Source organism: Sebastes umbrosus, chromosome 15 (genome assembly GCF_015220745.1).
Source record: "Sebastes umbrosus isolate fSebUmb1 chromosome 15, fSebUmb1.pri, whole genome shotgun sequence".
NCBI lineage: Eukaryota > Metazoa > Chordata > Actinopteri > Perciformes > Sebastidae > Sebastes > Sebastes umbrosus.
The window spans coordinates 25846371-25860779 of record NC_051283.1 but is presented as its reverse complement, the minus strand read 5'-3'; the positions used below and the strand labels follow the sequence as shown (position 1 = coordinate 25860779).

General features: G+C 39.2%; 2 protein-coding genes across 2 annotated transcripts; one reads left to right on the top strand and one right to left on the bottom strand.

Moving 5' to 3' along the window:
- Nucleotides 1–504: 504 nt before the first annotated feature.
- On the bottom strand, nt 505–6855 carry rragcb (Ras-related GTP binding Cb). The gene is made up of 7 exons (XM_037795087.1): nt 6341–6855; nt 4264–4467; nt 3958–4157; nt 2430–2544; nt 2194–2336; nt 1949–2097; nt 505–1431 (listed from the first exon to the last, which is right to left on the bottom strand). Exons 1-7 carry the CDS (start codon nt 6530–6532, stop codon nt 1289–1291), a joined length of 1146 nt encoding a protein of 381 aa, XP_037651015.1. The 5' UTR covers nt 6533–6855; the 3' UTR covers nt 505–1288.
- A 2565-nt stretch (nt 6856–9420) lies between these two features.
- On the top strand, nt 9421–14297 carry ppt1 (palmitoyl-protein thioesterase 1 (ceroid-lipofuscinosis, neuronal 1, infantile)). Its single transcript, XM_037795088.1, has 9 exons — nt 9421–9544; nt 10568–10677; nt 11553–11680; nt 11948–12018; nt 12533–12635; nt 12788–12878; nt 13004–13102; nt 13199–13270; nt 13852–14297. The coding sequence occupies exons 1-9, from the start codon at nt 9430–9432 to the stop codon at nt 13972–13974; spliced, it is 912 nt and encodes a 303-aa protein (XP_037651016.1). The 5' UTR covers nt 9421–9429; the 3' UTR covers nt 13975–14297.
- The last annotated feature ends 112 nt before the right edge of the window (nt 14298–14409 follow it).

Here is a 14409-nt window from a genome sequence, read left to right as displayed (position 1 = left end):
TACAATATTATGACAATATGGCATACTATGAGAGGAAAAAAACATGATTATGAGACACACTTCATCATAATTATCAGACAATTTGATTATGAGAACACAAAACAAAAGGAAAAAGGCGGTGGATATTTAACTAATTTTGTATCTCAATATTATGAGAAAGTTTCTCATAATTCTGCCTTTGCATCTCATATGAGAAACGTTGTCAAAATAAAGAAATATAATTATGACGTAATATCTAATAATGCATCATAATCAGGAGAAATAAAGCAGTGATACATAATAAAAAGTAAATATTTAACTAACATCATGCCTCATATTTGACAAGTATCTGATAGCTATGTCGAAGTATATCATAAATATACAAAACATTTCTCAAAATGATGATTAAAAAACATTAAAAAAAAAGACATCATCTCATAATCGAGAGAAAACGAGAAAAAACATTCATAGTGAGTGGTAGAAATGAGCTTCCATCTCAAAGATACAATTAAATTTGACTCAGCAAAATATGAAACATATTTTATTAAAGACTTATGTACAATAATAAAAAACAAATCTCTGAAAATATTATTCAACGCTCGCACAGAAAAGCAAAACACAAACCGCCACAAACTGAATCTCTGTGGAGTAAATTTGGTCAAAACGTTCATCACAAGCTACAACGAGTCGGACTGTGAGCAGGCGTGGCAGGTTCATCCGTTATTTCCAGACTCCATTAAGACCAACATGCTGTTAAATCAAACCAAAGGCTCTAATGGTGTAACTGGCACAGTGCTGGTCTGCGGGGATCCTGAGCAGAGCACCGGTCGCTGGTCTCATGAGTCATTATCAACAGAAAATACACAGTAAAACAAACACTGTGCTTCCATACTGGGGATTAAATCCATTTACAGCACTCAATATTTCAAAGTAAAATGTGCAGGAGCATGAAAGAAGTTTATACCGTAAAGTTTAGTTCATGGAAATACAGTCTGAGCTCGAGTCAATGGAGCTTTTTGCTCACAAGTATTTAAAGTGGATCAGAAGTATTTTTATGTTGCAGAATACACAGAGTTAACTGGCCAAGAAGGTAAACATAGCTGACATTTAAATACCGATAAATGTGCAGAAAGTAGGAGCCACTTTTTTTTTTAGACATTTGGCATAAGCTCAGTTCATCAGCTGCGGCTCTGACTGATTCACATTCAGTTGCACACAGTAAAAGGCAACATGTGTTTGACAGGAGGCTTTCATACGATCTCTCCACGTCGTGCCGCACTTCAGGAATCACGCACATCTTCATGCCCCTTTAAACGGCGTTTCCGTTCACCGCTGCGTACTTTAGGCCCTTCAGGTTGTTGCTGGACGAGCGTACGTCTTGAGGCGAGGCGCCGACTTCAAACACCTCGTGGATGGCTTTTCGGAAACAATGGAAGTTGTACTCTATCAAACCTGCGAAGAGAACAAACGAGTCATTTAAAGCAGTTCATTTTAAACGTGATAAGAGATGTTGCAACGTTAAATCCAAAACTCTACACGGTGGCTAAATGTGAAAAAGCCAGCTCCACACTAGCATTGTCTTCTAATTTCACACGCTGATAGCGTCAATCTCTAGCTTTAAAATGAGGGAGCACAATGAAAGATAGAAAGTTGTCTTCTTAATTTTACTGCCCACAGTCAGTCATCCTTTTCCAAAAAGCTCAGTTTTCCTCGTTCACACCAAAACACTTGGCAAGAAATTGAGTTTTTTGGGTGTGAAAAATGCCGGCTTAGTGTGTACAGGAATCCAAAACAGAGAGAAGAATATGTATTTTTTAAAATTTTGCCAGCTTAGAATGGAGGTAAAAACAGCATGCACTTTTGAGTTGGCAGCTTCACACTTCAATCACACATTCAGGACATCCTGTGTAATCAAACCACTCTCTACTAATGCCAACTGAACTGTTTATAAAATCTAAAAACCACTCACCTTTCCTCTCGAAGCTCTCCTCTCTGAGGATGCAGACGAGAGCGAGGAACTTTGTGACCTCTTTCAAATAAAGCACGGTGGTGTTGTTGAGCTTGATGATAGCCAAAGACTCGTTGTCATAGGCACAGCCGCTGCCGTCCTCCATCAGCCTGCCAAGAGGGAGAAGACGGAGAGGCACCTTTAAACTTTGAAACTAAAGGATACGATCACTGCCAACGCTTTAAACAAAAAATAACTCTTCTCACCCGTAAATGCAGGAGACATCGATGACAACATCTATCATATCGCAGCAGAGCTCGTAGGACTGCATGTCCACGGGGGAGCTGTCTGTGGCGATGTAAATCTTGCTAACAACATCAAACAGGAAGGCTTTCTCGATCCCAGAATGCTGCAACACATGAAGGATGTTAATAAGAAATAGGACACACTTACAGAGACCTTTTTTTTTTCTGTAATTAAATGTGACAAAAATTGAACATACAGAAATGAAAATGTTCAAAAGGTTCTCCAACGTCGGTAACTGAGGAAGGAGCTTCTGGACGACTTTGCTGAAGGCCTCGAATATGGAGTGGTCGTAGATACTGGTTAGGTAGAAGCTGAGGAGGGAAAGTGGAAGAGAGTGAAGATACTGCAAGAAATACACCAAGTATCTGCTCTTACACTAAAACACCAATGATGTCTTCTCTCTCACTGTGAGGACGAAAGAATATACCAATCCAGCCGTTCCACAGCGATAGAACAGAAACATTTACCTAGTCTGACCTTACCAATTAACTGTATGAGTTATACAATATTTGCATTTTAAAGCTGCATTAACTACGAACTACAAATTGTGAACATGTTTGCAAACAGTTTCCTATTTACACATCAGAAACTGACGTCAACTGAGGAGTTGCATGATAATAATAATAATAATAATAATAATAATAATAATAATGTGCAGCAACATCTTTCATTACACAGTTTTTACACGATTGAATTATATAAAACATTGATAAGTGCAGCTTAATGTAGCATCAAACAACTGTTGTCTATGTAAAGACATAGAGGAATAACGCCTACCTGAGCAGAGAATGAAGTCGCTGTCCCTTTGTGTGTGTTGTAATCTGAGCTTTTCCCTGCTTTGTTGACATAGCCGGGCCGGCTGTGCATGCTTTTAAGTGCATGTGAGCGTGCCCCACTGGCTAGCTCACGGCCGCCGCTCTGCACTGCTCTCATACTTTGTTTACAACTGATAATGTCGTTGGTTGCGGAAGCGGTTAGAGGTTAACACTGTTAGCCCTGTTGCCGTTGTTAGCGCTGCAAGCACCATTAGCTGCAAGTCACCGGCTCAGCTACCGCCATGTTGAGAGCCGTGTGGAGGCAACAGAAATGCTCTGAATTTTGTATTTAGCACCTTTAACTAATTTGTTGACTACTTGAGAGAAGCAAGTCAAGCTAAATATAATTATAAACTTATAACATTTTTACTGCAAACAGTTGCCTATTTCAAATTAACTGCTTTTCATACAGTGCCTTTCTACCTTACTGGATAAAGCCACTCATTCAGACACAGACTCACACGCTGATGGTGGCAAAGCCGCCATGCAAGGTGCTGGCCTGCCCATCGGGAGCAACTTGGAGTTCAGTGTCTTGCTCAAGGACATGCGAACAGGAGGGAATCGAACCTCTAACCTTGTGATTAAATGACGACCCGCTCTACCTCCTGAGCCACAGCCACCCAACATATGAGAAAGTGAGGGAGACTGATGAGTTGGGTTTGTCACGATGTTGCACAGTTTTTACACACGATTGTTGATATAAAAATATTGAGGGGTGCAGCTTTAAGGTACAGTAGGTAATTTCAATTAACTAGAAATCCTAATCTCTCTGGTATTTTAGTAGAGCACATACAACGTCCATCCCTGTTAGACTACAATTACAAAAGTTAACACCGTTTCTAGGGGTAGTCTGCAGCTAAATCTTTCAGCTTAAAGTATCTAACCTGTGCAGACGTGTCACACACTCACCTGAGGTGAAGCCTCTCCAGGCTGGCGTCTGCCAGATCATCGTTGGCCCTCTGGTGAATGTCCCTTTGTGTTTCTATTTTGTGGTCGTCTGACAGACCGTCTACTTTATGGATGAACACCTCGAAGTTGATGCGTGGATTCACTTTGTAGGCTCTGGATACAGTGAGATGTAACCGCCCCAGAGCCTCGACGTAGTCATCCTAACAAGGAAGGACAAGGTGAACGACGTGTTAATCAATCTCACACAGGAAGCCTTTAAAAGTGTTAAACAGTGTTCTTCTTCAGTTTAAACTAATGTCACCCTACCTGAGCATCGATGACGAAGATCAGAGCGCCGGTCCCGTTGAAGATCATCTCGCTGTCAAACGAGGGGTCGAAGAAGTCCACCTGGCCGGGGAAGTCCCAGATCTGGAAGTTGACAAAGGAGGTGGCGGAGATGTCGTCCTTGTGGATTTTGTTGGTGCTCTCGAGGAACAGCGTCTCATTCGGGGACATCTTGTGGAATACAACCTGGTCAGAGGAGCGGGAGGATTAATGTCTCGTCTCAGTCCAATGTTATTACTTTCAATGTCTTCTCTGATTCACAGGCTTCATTCTCTTATGTTTACATTAAACCTTTTAACTTAGTATGCCTAAAAATGATGTGTTTTACACTGTATTTACTTAATATTGTCATTCTGTTTATTGTACTTCTACTACTGCTACTTCTGTCTACTCTATATCACCAATTTCATGTCTGTCCATCCATGCTGTTCCAGAAGTTTCTTTAAAGGGAGTTTACCTCATCAGAATCAGTGTTAAAAGGATAATAAGTGTTGTATATTGTACAGACTATTTCTAAATCATCATTAAACAGTATTTTTGAGGCCAACGCAGATGGCCTAAACTGATAATGATATATTGGTCAATAATCCTTTTTTTACATAAACACATAACAAAAAGAGTTCTGACCAATGTACTGTATTTAATGAGCGAGACATTTTAGACTCTGGTTAACAAACTCTGGAGACAACATTTCTAAATAACCTCTGTACTGCAATTTCCTGTTACATATAAGCCAATACCGATATATATATCTGTGATTAGTTAACATTGGCCGATATACTGTATAAGCCTGGTCAATTTATGGGTTGGGCTTTAGAATAAACAGATGTCATGATGAAGAAAGTTTTTTTTGGTCATAATTACAGTCAGTGGTCAGCTTATCAAGTACAAGTAGTTAAAACTAATGCAACAGTCCTTCAGTAAATCATGAAGGTAATAATGTTCCGTCTTAGAGGTGTTTATTCAATTTAACGGTCATTCTGGTTGCTGTAGTTTGAGTTGAGTTTTATCAGGACACTCTGAGAAGTGTTTCTAATATTTTGACCACCCCATTTATATCAATGAAGGTAGATTAAATATTAGAAAACACCTCTCAGCATTTAATTCTCTACATGTTATATATGTTAACATTACCATACCACTACCTTTTGCACTACCCTCATTTCCACTATAACCACAGTTTTCTATCACTATAAATTATATTACTCATATTACACTGACTTATTTACACATACTGTACACATTTTCTCTGTGTATTAGAGCTGGGTAATGTAAAGATATCTTATAGATATTGTGATATGAGACTAGATATCGTCTTAGATTTTGGATAATCGTAATGTGACATAAGTGTTGTCTTTTCCTGGTTTTAAATGATACATTACAATAAAGTGTTTTGACTGTTCTAGCTGTTCTATTATTATTATTATTATTATTATTATTATTAGTATATATATAATATATATATATATATATATTATATTTATACTTAGTCATTATATCCACATTACTGATGATTATTTATCAAAAATGTCATTGTTAAAATATTTTTGTGAATATGCCAATAGTCAGCCCCTACAATATTGTCACAATATCAATATTGAGGCATTTGGTCAAAGATATTGTGATATTTGATTTTCTCTATATCGCCCAGCCCTACTGTGTGTGTGTGTATATATATAAATATATTTATAAATAAATATATATATATTTATATATATATATATAGTATATATACAGTATATACTATATGTATAGTATATACTGTATATATACTGTATATCCATCAAGAAAACAACAAAACAAAGATATTTATTGTTCAATTTATATTTATGATTAAAAGATTAAAAGAAAACATATCAAATTTATTATGAGAAAATATTTTTTTCCCATAATAATGTCTATAAAGATATGATCAATGATAAATCCACAGCCTCCACTGTTGTACATCATAGACTGTATATATACAGTAGTCTATGATGTATTGTATTGTATACTACATTAATATACTCCACAGTCTTGTGGTCTAGGTGTGTTTTAAGCTACCATAGTGTTTGTTTACCTTCTGAATAGATGACTTGCCACTCCTCCTCAGTCCCATCAGCAGTATCCTGGGTTTGTCAGCTGATGAAGAGTTCTCCTCCTCCTCATCACCTTCCTCCTCCACTCCATAACCAAAACTCTTAGGAAACGAATCCCGAGCATCATAACTCCCACTTAACGTGGGCTCCTCATCCGCATACTGAATAGACATCCTGTACTTAGTGTTTTAGTTCTCCTTTAAAGCTGTTAGTGTTGTTTATATCCAGCTAGCTGAGTGGCTAACACACAGGAACGTTGTTGCTAGCATGGCAAGCTAACTAGCTATCTGTCTGTAAACACGGCGTTTAATATGTTAAAATCACCACGTCATCCGTCACGTATCCACACGGGGTTTAAGATGAACGTTATTAAGAGGTTAAATCACCATAACACCGGAACAAATGTGATTAACTCGGACTAGAAACCTAAAACAGGATGACTATAAACATGAACGGCTAGTGGCTAGTCGTCATCACAGCAAGTCACATGTTAGCTCGGCTAAGCCCCGCCCACTCCAATCTGATTGGCTGTTGGTAGTGATGGGAATCACGGCTCCTTTTAGTGAGTCAGATCATTTGGCTCAGCTCACCAAAGAAGAGCCGGCTCTTTCAGCTCCCGAACGGCTCTTCGTTTTACCACTTCTGCCTTTTATACTTCAGCCAAATTTAGCTTTAGCTGTTTTGACCTATGATTAGTATGTGTGCACATATATCACTTAAAGGGACTGTTTGTAACTTTCAGAAATGCTTGTTAACAGCGACACCTGTGGCCGTTAAATCAACGAAAGGCAGCGTCGGGCTCGAGCTTGTGCTCGCTCTACATAGACATGAACGAGCATCGCTCAAAACAGTGAGGCGACACACGTCAGCTAAAACCACAATATTACTATATTTCACCTGCTTGGCAGTAATGTTAGCTGACCAGACGAAGGTCTCTCCATGAATCACTGCTGATCCTAGTGTTGGCTTTTCCTGCTTCAGCCTCCCGACCACGGCCAGAAGGAACAGGGGAGACACTGGAGTTTTGGTCGGAGACGATATCGTGTCTCTCTGCGGAGCCCCGTCACTTCACAAGACACAGGAAACCTCTGTTGGTCTGGAGGAGCTGCAGCATTTATTTCTGCACAAACATCCCCTGTACATTCACTAGATATTCTCAGAGCTACTAACTCTTCTGCAGTGTGTAGTGTGCGCGCATGCACGTGAGAGTGGAGCGAGAACAAGCACGGTGTGTGAGTGAAGGCAGGCAGGCAGAGGAGCAGAGTACAGCAGAGACTCCGGCCCTGGAGACCAAAGCTACGGTCTCCCCCGCGTCCTCCGACCGCGGCCAACACTGTTTAACAGACGGGCTTCACTAGATATAACTTTGTGGTTTTGGTGCTTCAATGTAGTTTGTGTTGAAGTCTGAGTCTGAACAACGTAGCCACACGTGAGCACGCGTGGGACACAGACTCGGATTGATTTATACGTGTAAGAAGTTACAAACAGTCCCTTTAAAGACAAAAGAAAAAGAAAACGGCTCTTATCGTTCACTTAAAAGAGCCGGCTCAATGAACCGGCTCGTTCGGGACCGTCACATCACTAGTCTGTTGGCTCTAAACACAGTCACATGACCAACGGTCGGGACAACACAGAAGCAAGGCCTATTGAAGGAGGTTAGGTCATTGGGATACAAACGCATGCGTAGTGTAACTGAAGCTGCGGTCGTGCGGCAGACCAGATCTTACTGCGCATGTGCAGTACCCCAATGATATGACGCGTGTCTTCGCCTCCTTCCATAGGCCTTGCACAGAAGCAGGAAGAACACACACAAGGTTGGTAATGTTTTTGTGGACATTTAGCTGCTATACTTTGATATAAAACAGTAATTAGACATATTTTATTATGCTTTTTAAAATGTTACGTCGATTTTAACTTCCTCCATAGCATAAATCTGCTGCTACATGTTTCAAAAATGTATTTAGTTATTGATTTATGTCATGTAAACCTCCTTTAATTGGTTAGTTAATGTTAGCTTGTTCATGATGATTCATTGACTTTATCTGTGTCTTTATCTCACAGTACTATATCTGGGTTGATTCTCTGTTTAACCTTGCTGTTTTGCTGATATATATATCTGAGACAATCTCTGTGAGGTTACAGTGAATTGAAAGCATTGCAGATAAGAGGAAATGCAATCAGCTTAGTTGGGTTTTTCCACATGACTGTTACAGTTTCAGTATCAGCACCTCCTGACTACCATTGTTAACTGTATTCTACTTTATAGTGATGTATATTATTAGAACAAACAGAGGACAACATACACAACAAACCTATTTGTTAGAAGGGAATGCATAATAAATAAAAAAGTATAAATCATTAAATTAAATTAATAACAGCAAAAATAATGTATGCAGAGACAGGTTACACATAATTCTCAGGGCTGGGATGATAGATTGAAAATATTTTTTTAAAGGTCCCATATTGTAAAAAGTGAGGTTTTCATGTTTTTTATATCATAAAGCAGGTTAAAGTGATATATAAATACTGTTTAACTATCAAAACGCTCAATATATGGAGGAACACAAACAAAGCATGTATTAAGAAATTGTATGTTTGAAACAAGCCGTTTGGATTTCTGTCAATTTGTGATGTCACAGATATGCAATATTTAGACCATTTCAAAGTTTTAAACATAAACATTTTAAATGTGTCCCAGTTTATTTCCTGTTGCAGTATATGTGAAAGTGACATTAGCTGACAGGACATAAACATGGACCCGAGCTGTTGCCTAGCAACGCAATTTCATTGAAATGTACTAAAACGGAGCGTTTCAGACAGAGGGTAAATACAGGTACATTCAGGCAGACAGTACGAGGAAAATAAAGTTGTTTTTTTTAATATTACAGCATGTAAACATGTTCTAGTAGAAACACAAAATACAAGTATGAACCTGACAATGAGCACGATATGGGACCTTTAATTAATGAAGTAAGACATTTTGATTGATCCCAGAGGGGAAATTCCAGCTGCACAAGAACAACAATATTACAGATGGATAAAATATGTGTGTGTGTTTTAGGGTCCCAGGATGACAGCAGTCCTCCTGTGTTTCCTCCTGGCTGGTCCAGTGCTGCTGGTTGCTGGCGGCCCAGTTTATAAGTCCAACAATGGGACCGTACCACTGGTGCTGTGGCATGGGATGGGTGAGTGACCTGTGAAAGGTTAAAAAGAACATTACATTTACCTATAGGGAGTTGTCTAATTGAAAATATGAACTGAAACTGGACTAGAATTATATATTTAACCAATAAACATCCAGTTCCCAGGTTGAAAAACTCTCTCTGACCGTATCACTTACAGTATAGTATCAGTTACTTCCAGTTCTTTATTGAAGCTACATGATTTTTGACTGACATATTTGGTCATATTTGGTAAGTTTTTGGAACCTCTACTAAAGATGAGTCTGGCTTCACAGCTTTGTAATGACGGACCCACTGGCCAAGAAGTCATCTGGGTTTAAGAGGTTAAGTTAACTGTGATTACATTTTCCTGATGACTATACAATGCACATGTTTGGGTGTCTCCTCCACAAAGAAAACAAACTACCGCTTCTTATAAACTTGACCCTTTACAGCTGACAGTTGCGCTGTTGAAATACAAACCTCACCAGACCTGTAACGTGAGAGAGGTGCGGTGTGCAACCTCAAAGTTACACTTATAATTGCACACCGTCAGGGGAAGTGAAAAAAACAAAAACACTTTCTCTTCTCCTTCAACAACAATGGTTTAAGGTGCCTCTGAGATCAAGTTATATAATCTGTTGTTGTGTTTTAACAGCAGAAACTTGTGTCTATGCACATCCTCCTTTGATAAGGTGAGACGATGAGGCTGGCATCGCTCGATATATTTTCTTACTGTCCATAAATCCGATGAAAAGACAAAACCAAACAATTTCTCAATTCAAACATGAGTCAAACAGGAATAAATAGGGCATTTTTGGGGAACTATTTTCAGCGGCCTATTAATACACATTTGTTGCTCTTGTGACGACAGCAGAACGATGCATGTGGGACTCTACAAGTGTATCTTGTAGAGATCTGTGGCACAGATGAATAAGATATATCAGACTTGGTTTTAGCATACACTACCATTTAGCATTGAAAAGTGGGTCAAGTTCAACTAAATCGTTTAAATGATAATGAAGTAAATGTCTGTGTGTCCACCAGGTGACAGCTGCTGTAACCCGCTCAGCATGGGAGCGATAAAGAAGATGATCGAGGAGGAGATCTCTGGCATTTACGTCCTCTCGCTGATGATTGGAAAGAATGTCATTCAGGTATTTTTCAACTGAAAACGTTTTTAAAAGTGGACATATTTCCTAGCCAGTGCCAGTGCCATATATATATATATATATATATATATATATATATTACAGTCGACAGTGATGCAACAAATAAACATCTGGAGAGAAAAAAATGATTTTTTTAGTAATGTTTTAGAAAAATCTAAATAAATATCCCACCTATAACGCCCAATTTTTTCAGTTAGACAATTTTCATTATTACAATCATTCCTTTTTGATAGAAATTGACCTTTTTTCTATTATTTTTTTCTGTTGGGGGGGATTTATTGTACTAAATACTACCTATAAATGGAATATAATATTAGTAAGTATGTTTTCTTTAGTGTATAATCACCTATGTATGTATGTTTGTCTAGCTAAAAGGTAGCTACTTTAAGTTCAGTAACTCCAAACTTAACCTCCCAAAAAATCTGTTATATTTTACTGAGACTTTATTTAATTTCTGTAAAGGTTTATAAATTAATTCGCTGCCTTCAATAGGAAAAAAGCAGGTCCTCTTTTCCTTTTGCACATGTGAAAATATGACCCAAGAATGTCACATGACATGTGAACCAAACAGTCCTACAGCAGGTTTGATTGAAACATCCACATGACATGTAAGGATTCCTATTCTGTGATATTTGCAGTGCTGGTGGCACAAGTTACATCAGAGAAGTGGCTCTTTTACAACTTCACTATGTCATTTTTCAGCGTTAATATTCATAGCGAACCAGCGTGACTCTGCTTTGATCCGTCGTAACGCCGTGACTTTATCTCTCAGCTCTTCTCCTCGCAGACGGCGCTCTTTTTTCTTCTTCTTTTTAATCTGCCTGTCATGCTTTGAACGTTTCATGTTTCTCCTCGTGCAGGACACAGAAAATGGGTTTTTCAAGGATGTGAATGAGCAGGTGTCCATGGTGTGCGGTCTGCTGGCTCAGGACCCAAAGTTGAAGGAAGGATACAATGCCATGGGCTTCTCCCAGGGGGGACAGTTCCTGTATGTAACTACTGTTCTGGACACTCAATGGTTTTGTGATGTGAATGTGGTAGAAATTGGACAAATTCTGTGTTTGTGTAGTTTCCCTTCCTGCCTGGTTCTCCTGCAGAGTGAATGAAATACTTAAAAATATCTTAGAGAATAGTGTGATTTCAACATCCTCAGGTTGCAGCCTCTGTTTGAGCATGTTTGTCTGTTTAAAATATTCATCTCCTGACAAGAATGAGGAAGCTCTGCGTTGATTCTTCTTGGTTCCTCTCTTCACAGACGAGCTGTGGCTCAGCGCTGTCCCTCTCCACCAATGAAAACCCTGATCTCCGTCGGGGGCCAGCACCAAGGTAACGTCATTATGAAAAACCGAAACACCACTATTAAAAAAACACAGCAATGAACCACACTGTTGCACTGGATGACATGTCCCTTCATTACCATCAACGTGGGCACTGTAGTTTATTTTTGAATGCCACATACACCACCACACACCCCCCTGCTGCCGTAAATACTCTCTAGTGCACCAAACGTGTTTAAATCCACGGCTGAAAATAGTCCCCCAGCAAATGCACTATTTACTCTGGTTTCAGTAACGGTTGTTAAAAGCTACAGTGCCACTTGTTTAAGGATATTATTTTGCCCTTTTTAGAAGTTAAACTAAATATTTGTGACCAGTTTTTAAAGATTTTTTATCCTCAGTTGGAACAAATATGTAGCAGCCCTTTGTCAAAGCCAGACAAGTGGAGTCTTGACCTTTTTGATTATAGCTCCTTGATAATTTTTTTAAAGCTCTGGAAGACATTGTGAATATGAATCATCATTATCAAAACTGTCTTGACAAGAGTGTGTTTCAATCCTCAGGAGTGTACGGGCTGCCCAGGTGTCCCGGAGAGAGCTCCCACATCTGTGACATGATCCGCAAAGCTCTGAACAGCGGCGCGTACACCGACTTGGTTCAGAAACAGTACGTTTCTTCCCTCCCTCTCTGATTGATCGTTTAATCGCTCAGCGATGCTGATGTGTTTTGGTAGCCTTGATACTGTGTGGCTACCCGTGGCCTCTGTACAGACTATTGTTCTGTAGCACTGACTGGATGTTGTGTTCTGTGGTTATCAGCCTGGTGCAGGCCCAGTACTGGCACGACCCTTTAAATGACGACCTGTACCAGAAGCACAGCCTCTTCCTGGCCGACATCAACCAGGAGAGGGTCAGTACGCGGCTGTATAGCACTTCAGAAAAACACATTATTCACATATTTCTATAGTCTGAATCAAATTGGCCATAATCAGCCTTCTCAATATGTTTGGTAATATCTAATTTCTGCTTTTAAAGGCTGTAAACGAGACGTACAGGAAGAATCTTCAGTTGCTGGAGAAGTTCGTCATGGTCAAGTTCCTGCAGGACACTGTGGTGGATCCCGTCGATACAGAGGTACCGAACACACACTCTAAATAATATATACTCTACATGTCTGTTTCACTGGATATAATAATGCTGCATCACCGATCGTGTTGTTCTTCATTTTAGTGGTTCGGCTTCCTGAAAACCGGCCAGGCCAAAGAGACTGAAACTCTACAGGAGAGCGTTCTCTACAAAGAGGTAACTGTGTTTACTGTCTGATGAGGAAATACCAGCTGATAGCGTGAGGATTTGCAGCGATAGAAGAAGTACTCAAATCTTTTACTTAAGTAAAAATAGTATAATAGTACTCTAATGCAGGTCAAAATATACTTAAAAGTACCAAAAGTACTCATTATGCAGAATGGCCCATTTCAGACTAATAGATATTTTCCAGGTATTAGCAAACCCTCAGGGTTACCAGGGAAACGGAGTGAATGCATTGTGGAAAAACTTTAGACTTTGGTTGTAAAACGTATGAAAATATAGATTAATGGTCTTGTTTTTTTCTTTGGCAAGTGACCATGGTATAAGTGGGATAATGCCCAACGAGTTATCCATTAATGGCCTCCACGTCGTCAATTAATTCCTGATAATGGACACCTTGTCGACTTAATCCAGAATTTGTTTGACATTTCATCCTTACTCTTCCGCAGTTAAAAAGGTCTTAAAGTTAGTTAATTTCTTTCAGACACCGTGGTATATTATCTTACACTCAGGACTGCCTTTAGACAGTTCTGTTTCTGCGGATGTAAAACTGAATTGTGCGTTTCCTCATGCAGGATCGTCTGGGCCTTGCAGCGATGGACAAGGCTGGAAAGCTGGCTTTTCTGGCATCCGCGGGAGACCACCTGCAGTTCACCAGAGAGTGGTTCGATGCAAACCTGCTGCCTTATTTGCACTAAAACACTTCCAGTCAGTCATCTCAGAGTAAATGTACTCTAAGACTTCAAACAACTATTCTGTTCAACAGCAATATAATGCAAAAATAAAAGCTTAATAACTTGGGCAGGGATGCAGAAAGCACATAATTCATTCCTTTTGCACTGATCACTTGTAGCATGTTGAGGTTTTGGGAGGTTGATTTTAGCAGCTAATTTTATGTGTTGGGTTTACTACTGCATTACTAACACTGTTCCAATAGGTCAAATTGTTGTTTTGTTTTATGCATCATTTATCTGCCTCTGTACTGATTACATGTTTAATCCAATAAAGACAAGCAAAAATACCCTTTTATTGCAACATTTTTTAATGATGTCTCCAGTACTAATGAGCACAACTCTGATTTTTGGACCCAAAAAATAAAAAGAGGTAAAAAGAAAGACAACATAAAAGAAAAT

Excerpts from the sequence above, each read along its gene's own strand:
- ppt1 (XM_037795088.1), top strand. The coding sequence starts at position 9,430 with ATGACAGCAGTCCTCCTGTGTTTCCTCCTGGCTGGTCCAGTGCTGCTG. Across the intron at positions 10,678-11,552 it reads TTGGAAAGAATGTCATTCAG|GACACAGAAAATGGGTTTTT; the intron begins GTATTTTTCAAC and ends CTCCTCGTGCAG. Across the intron at positions 12,879-13,003 it reads CCGACATCAACCAGGAGAGG|GCTGTAAACGAGACGTACAG; the intron begins GTCAGTACGCGG and ends CTGCTTTTAAAG.
- rragcb (XM_037795087.1), bottom strand. The coding sequence starts at position 6,532 with ATGTCTATTCAGTATGCGGATGAGGAGCCCACGTTAAGTGGGAGTTAT. Across the intron at positions 2,545-3,957 it reads CTGGAGAGGCTTCACCTCAG|CTTCTACCTAACCAGTATCT; the intron begins GTGAGTGTGTGA and ends TTCCCTCCTCAG. Across the intron at positions 2,098-2,193 it reads GATGTCTCCTGCATTTACGG|GCTGATGGAGGACGGCAGCG; the intron begins GTGAGAAGAGTT and ends CCCTCTTGGCAG.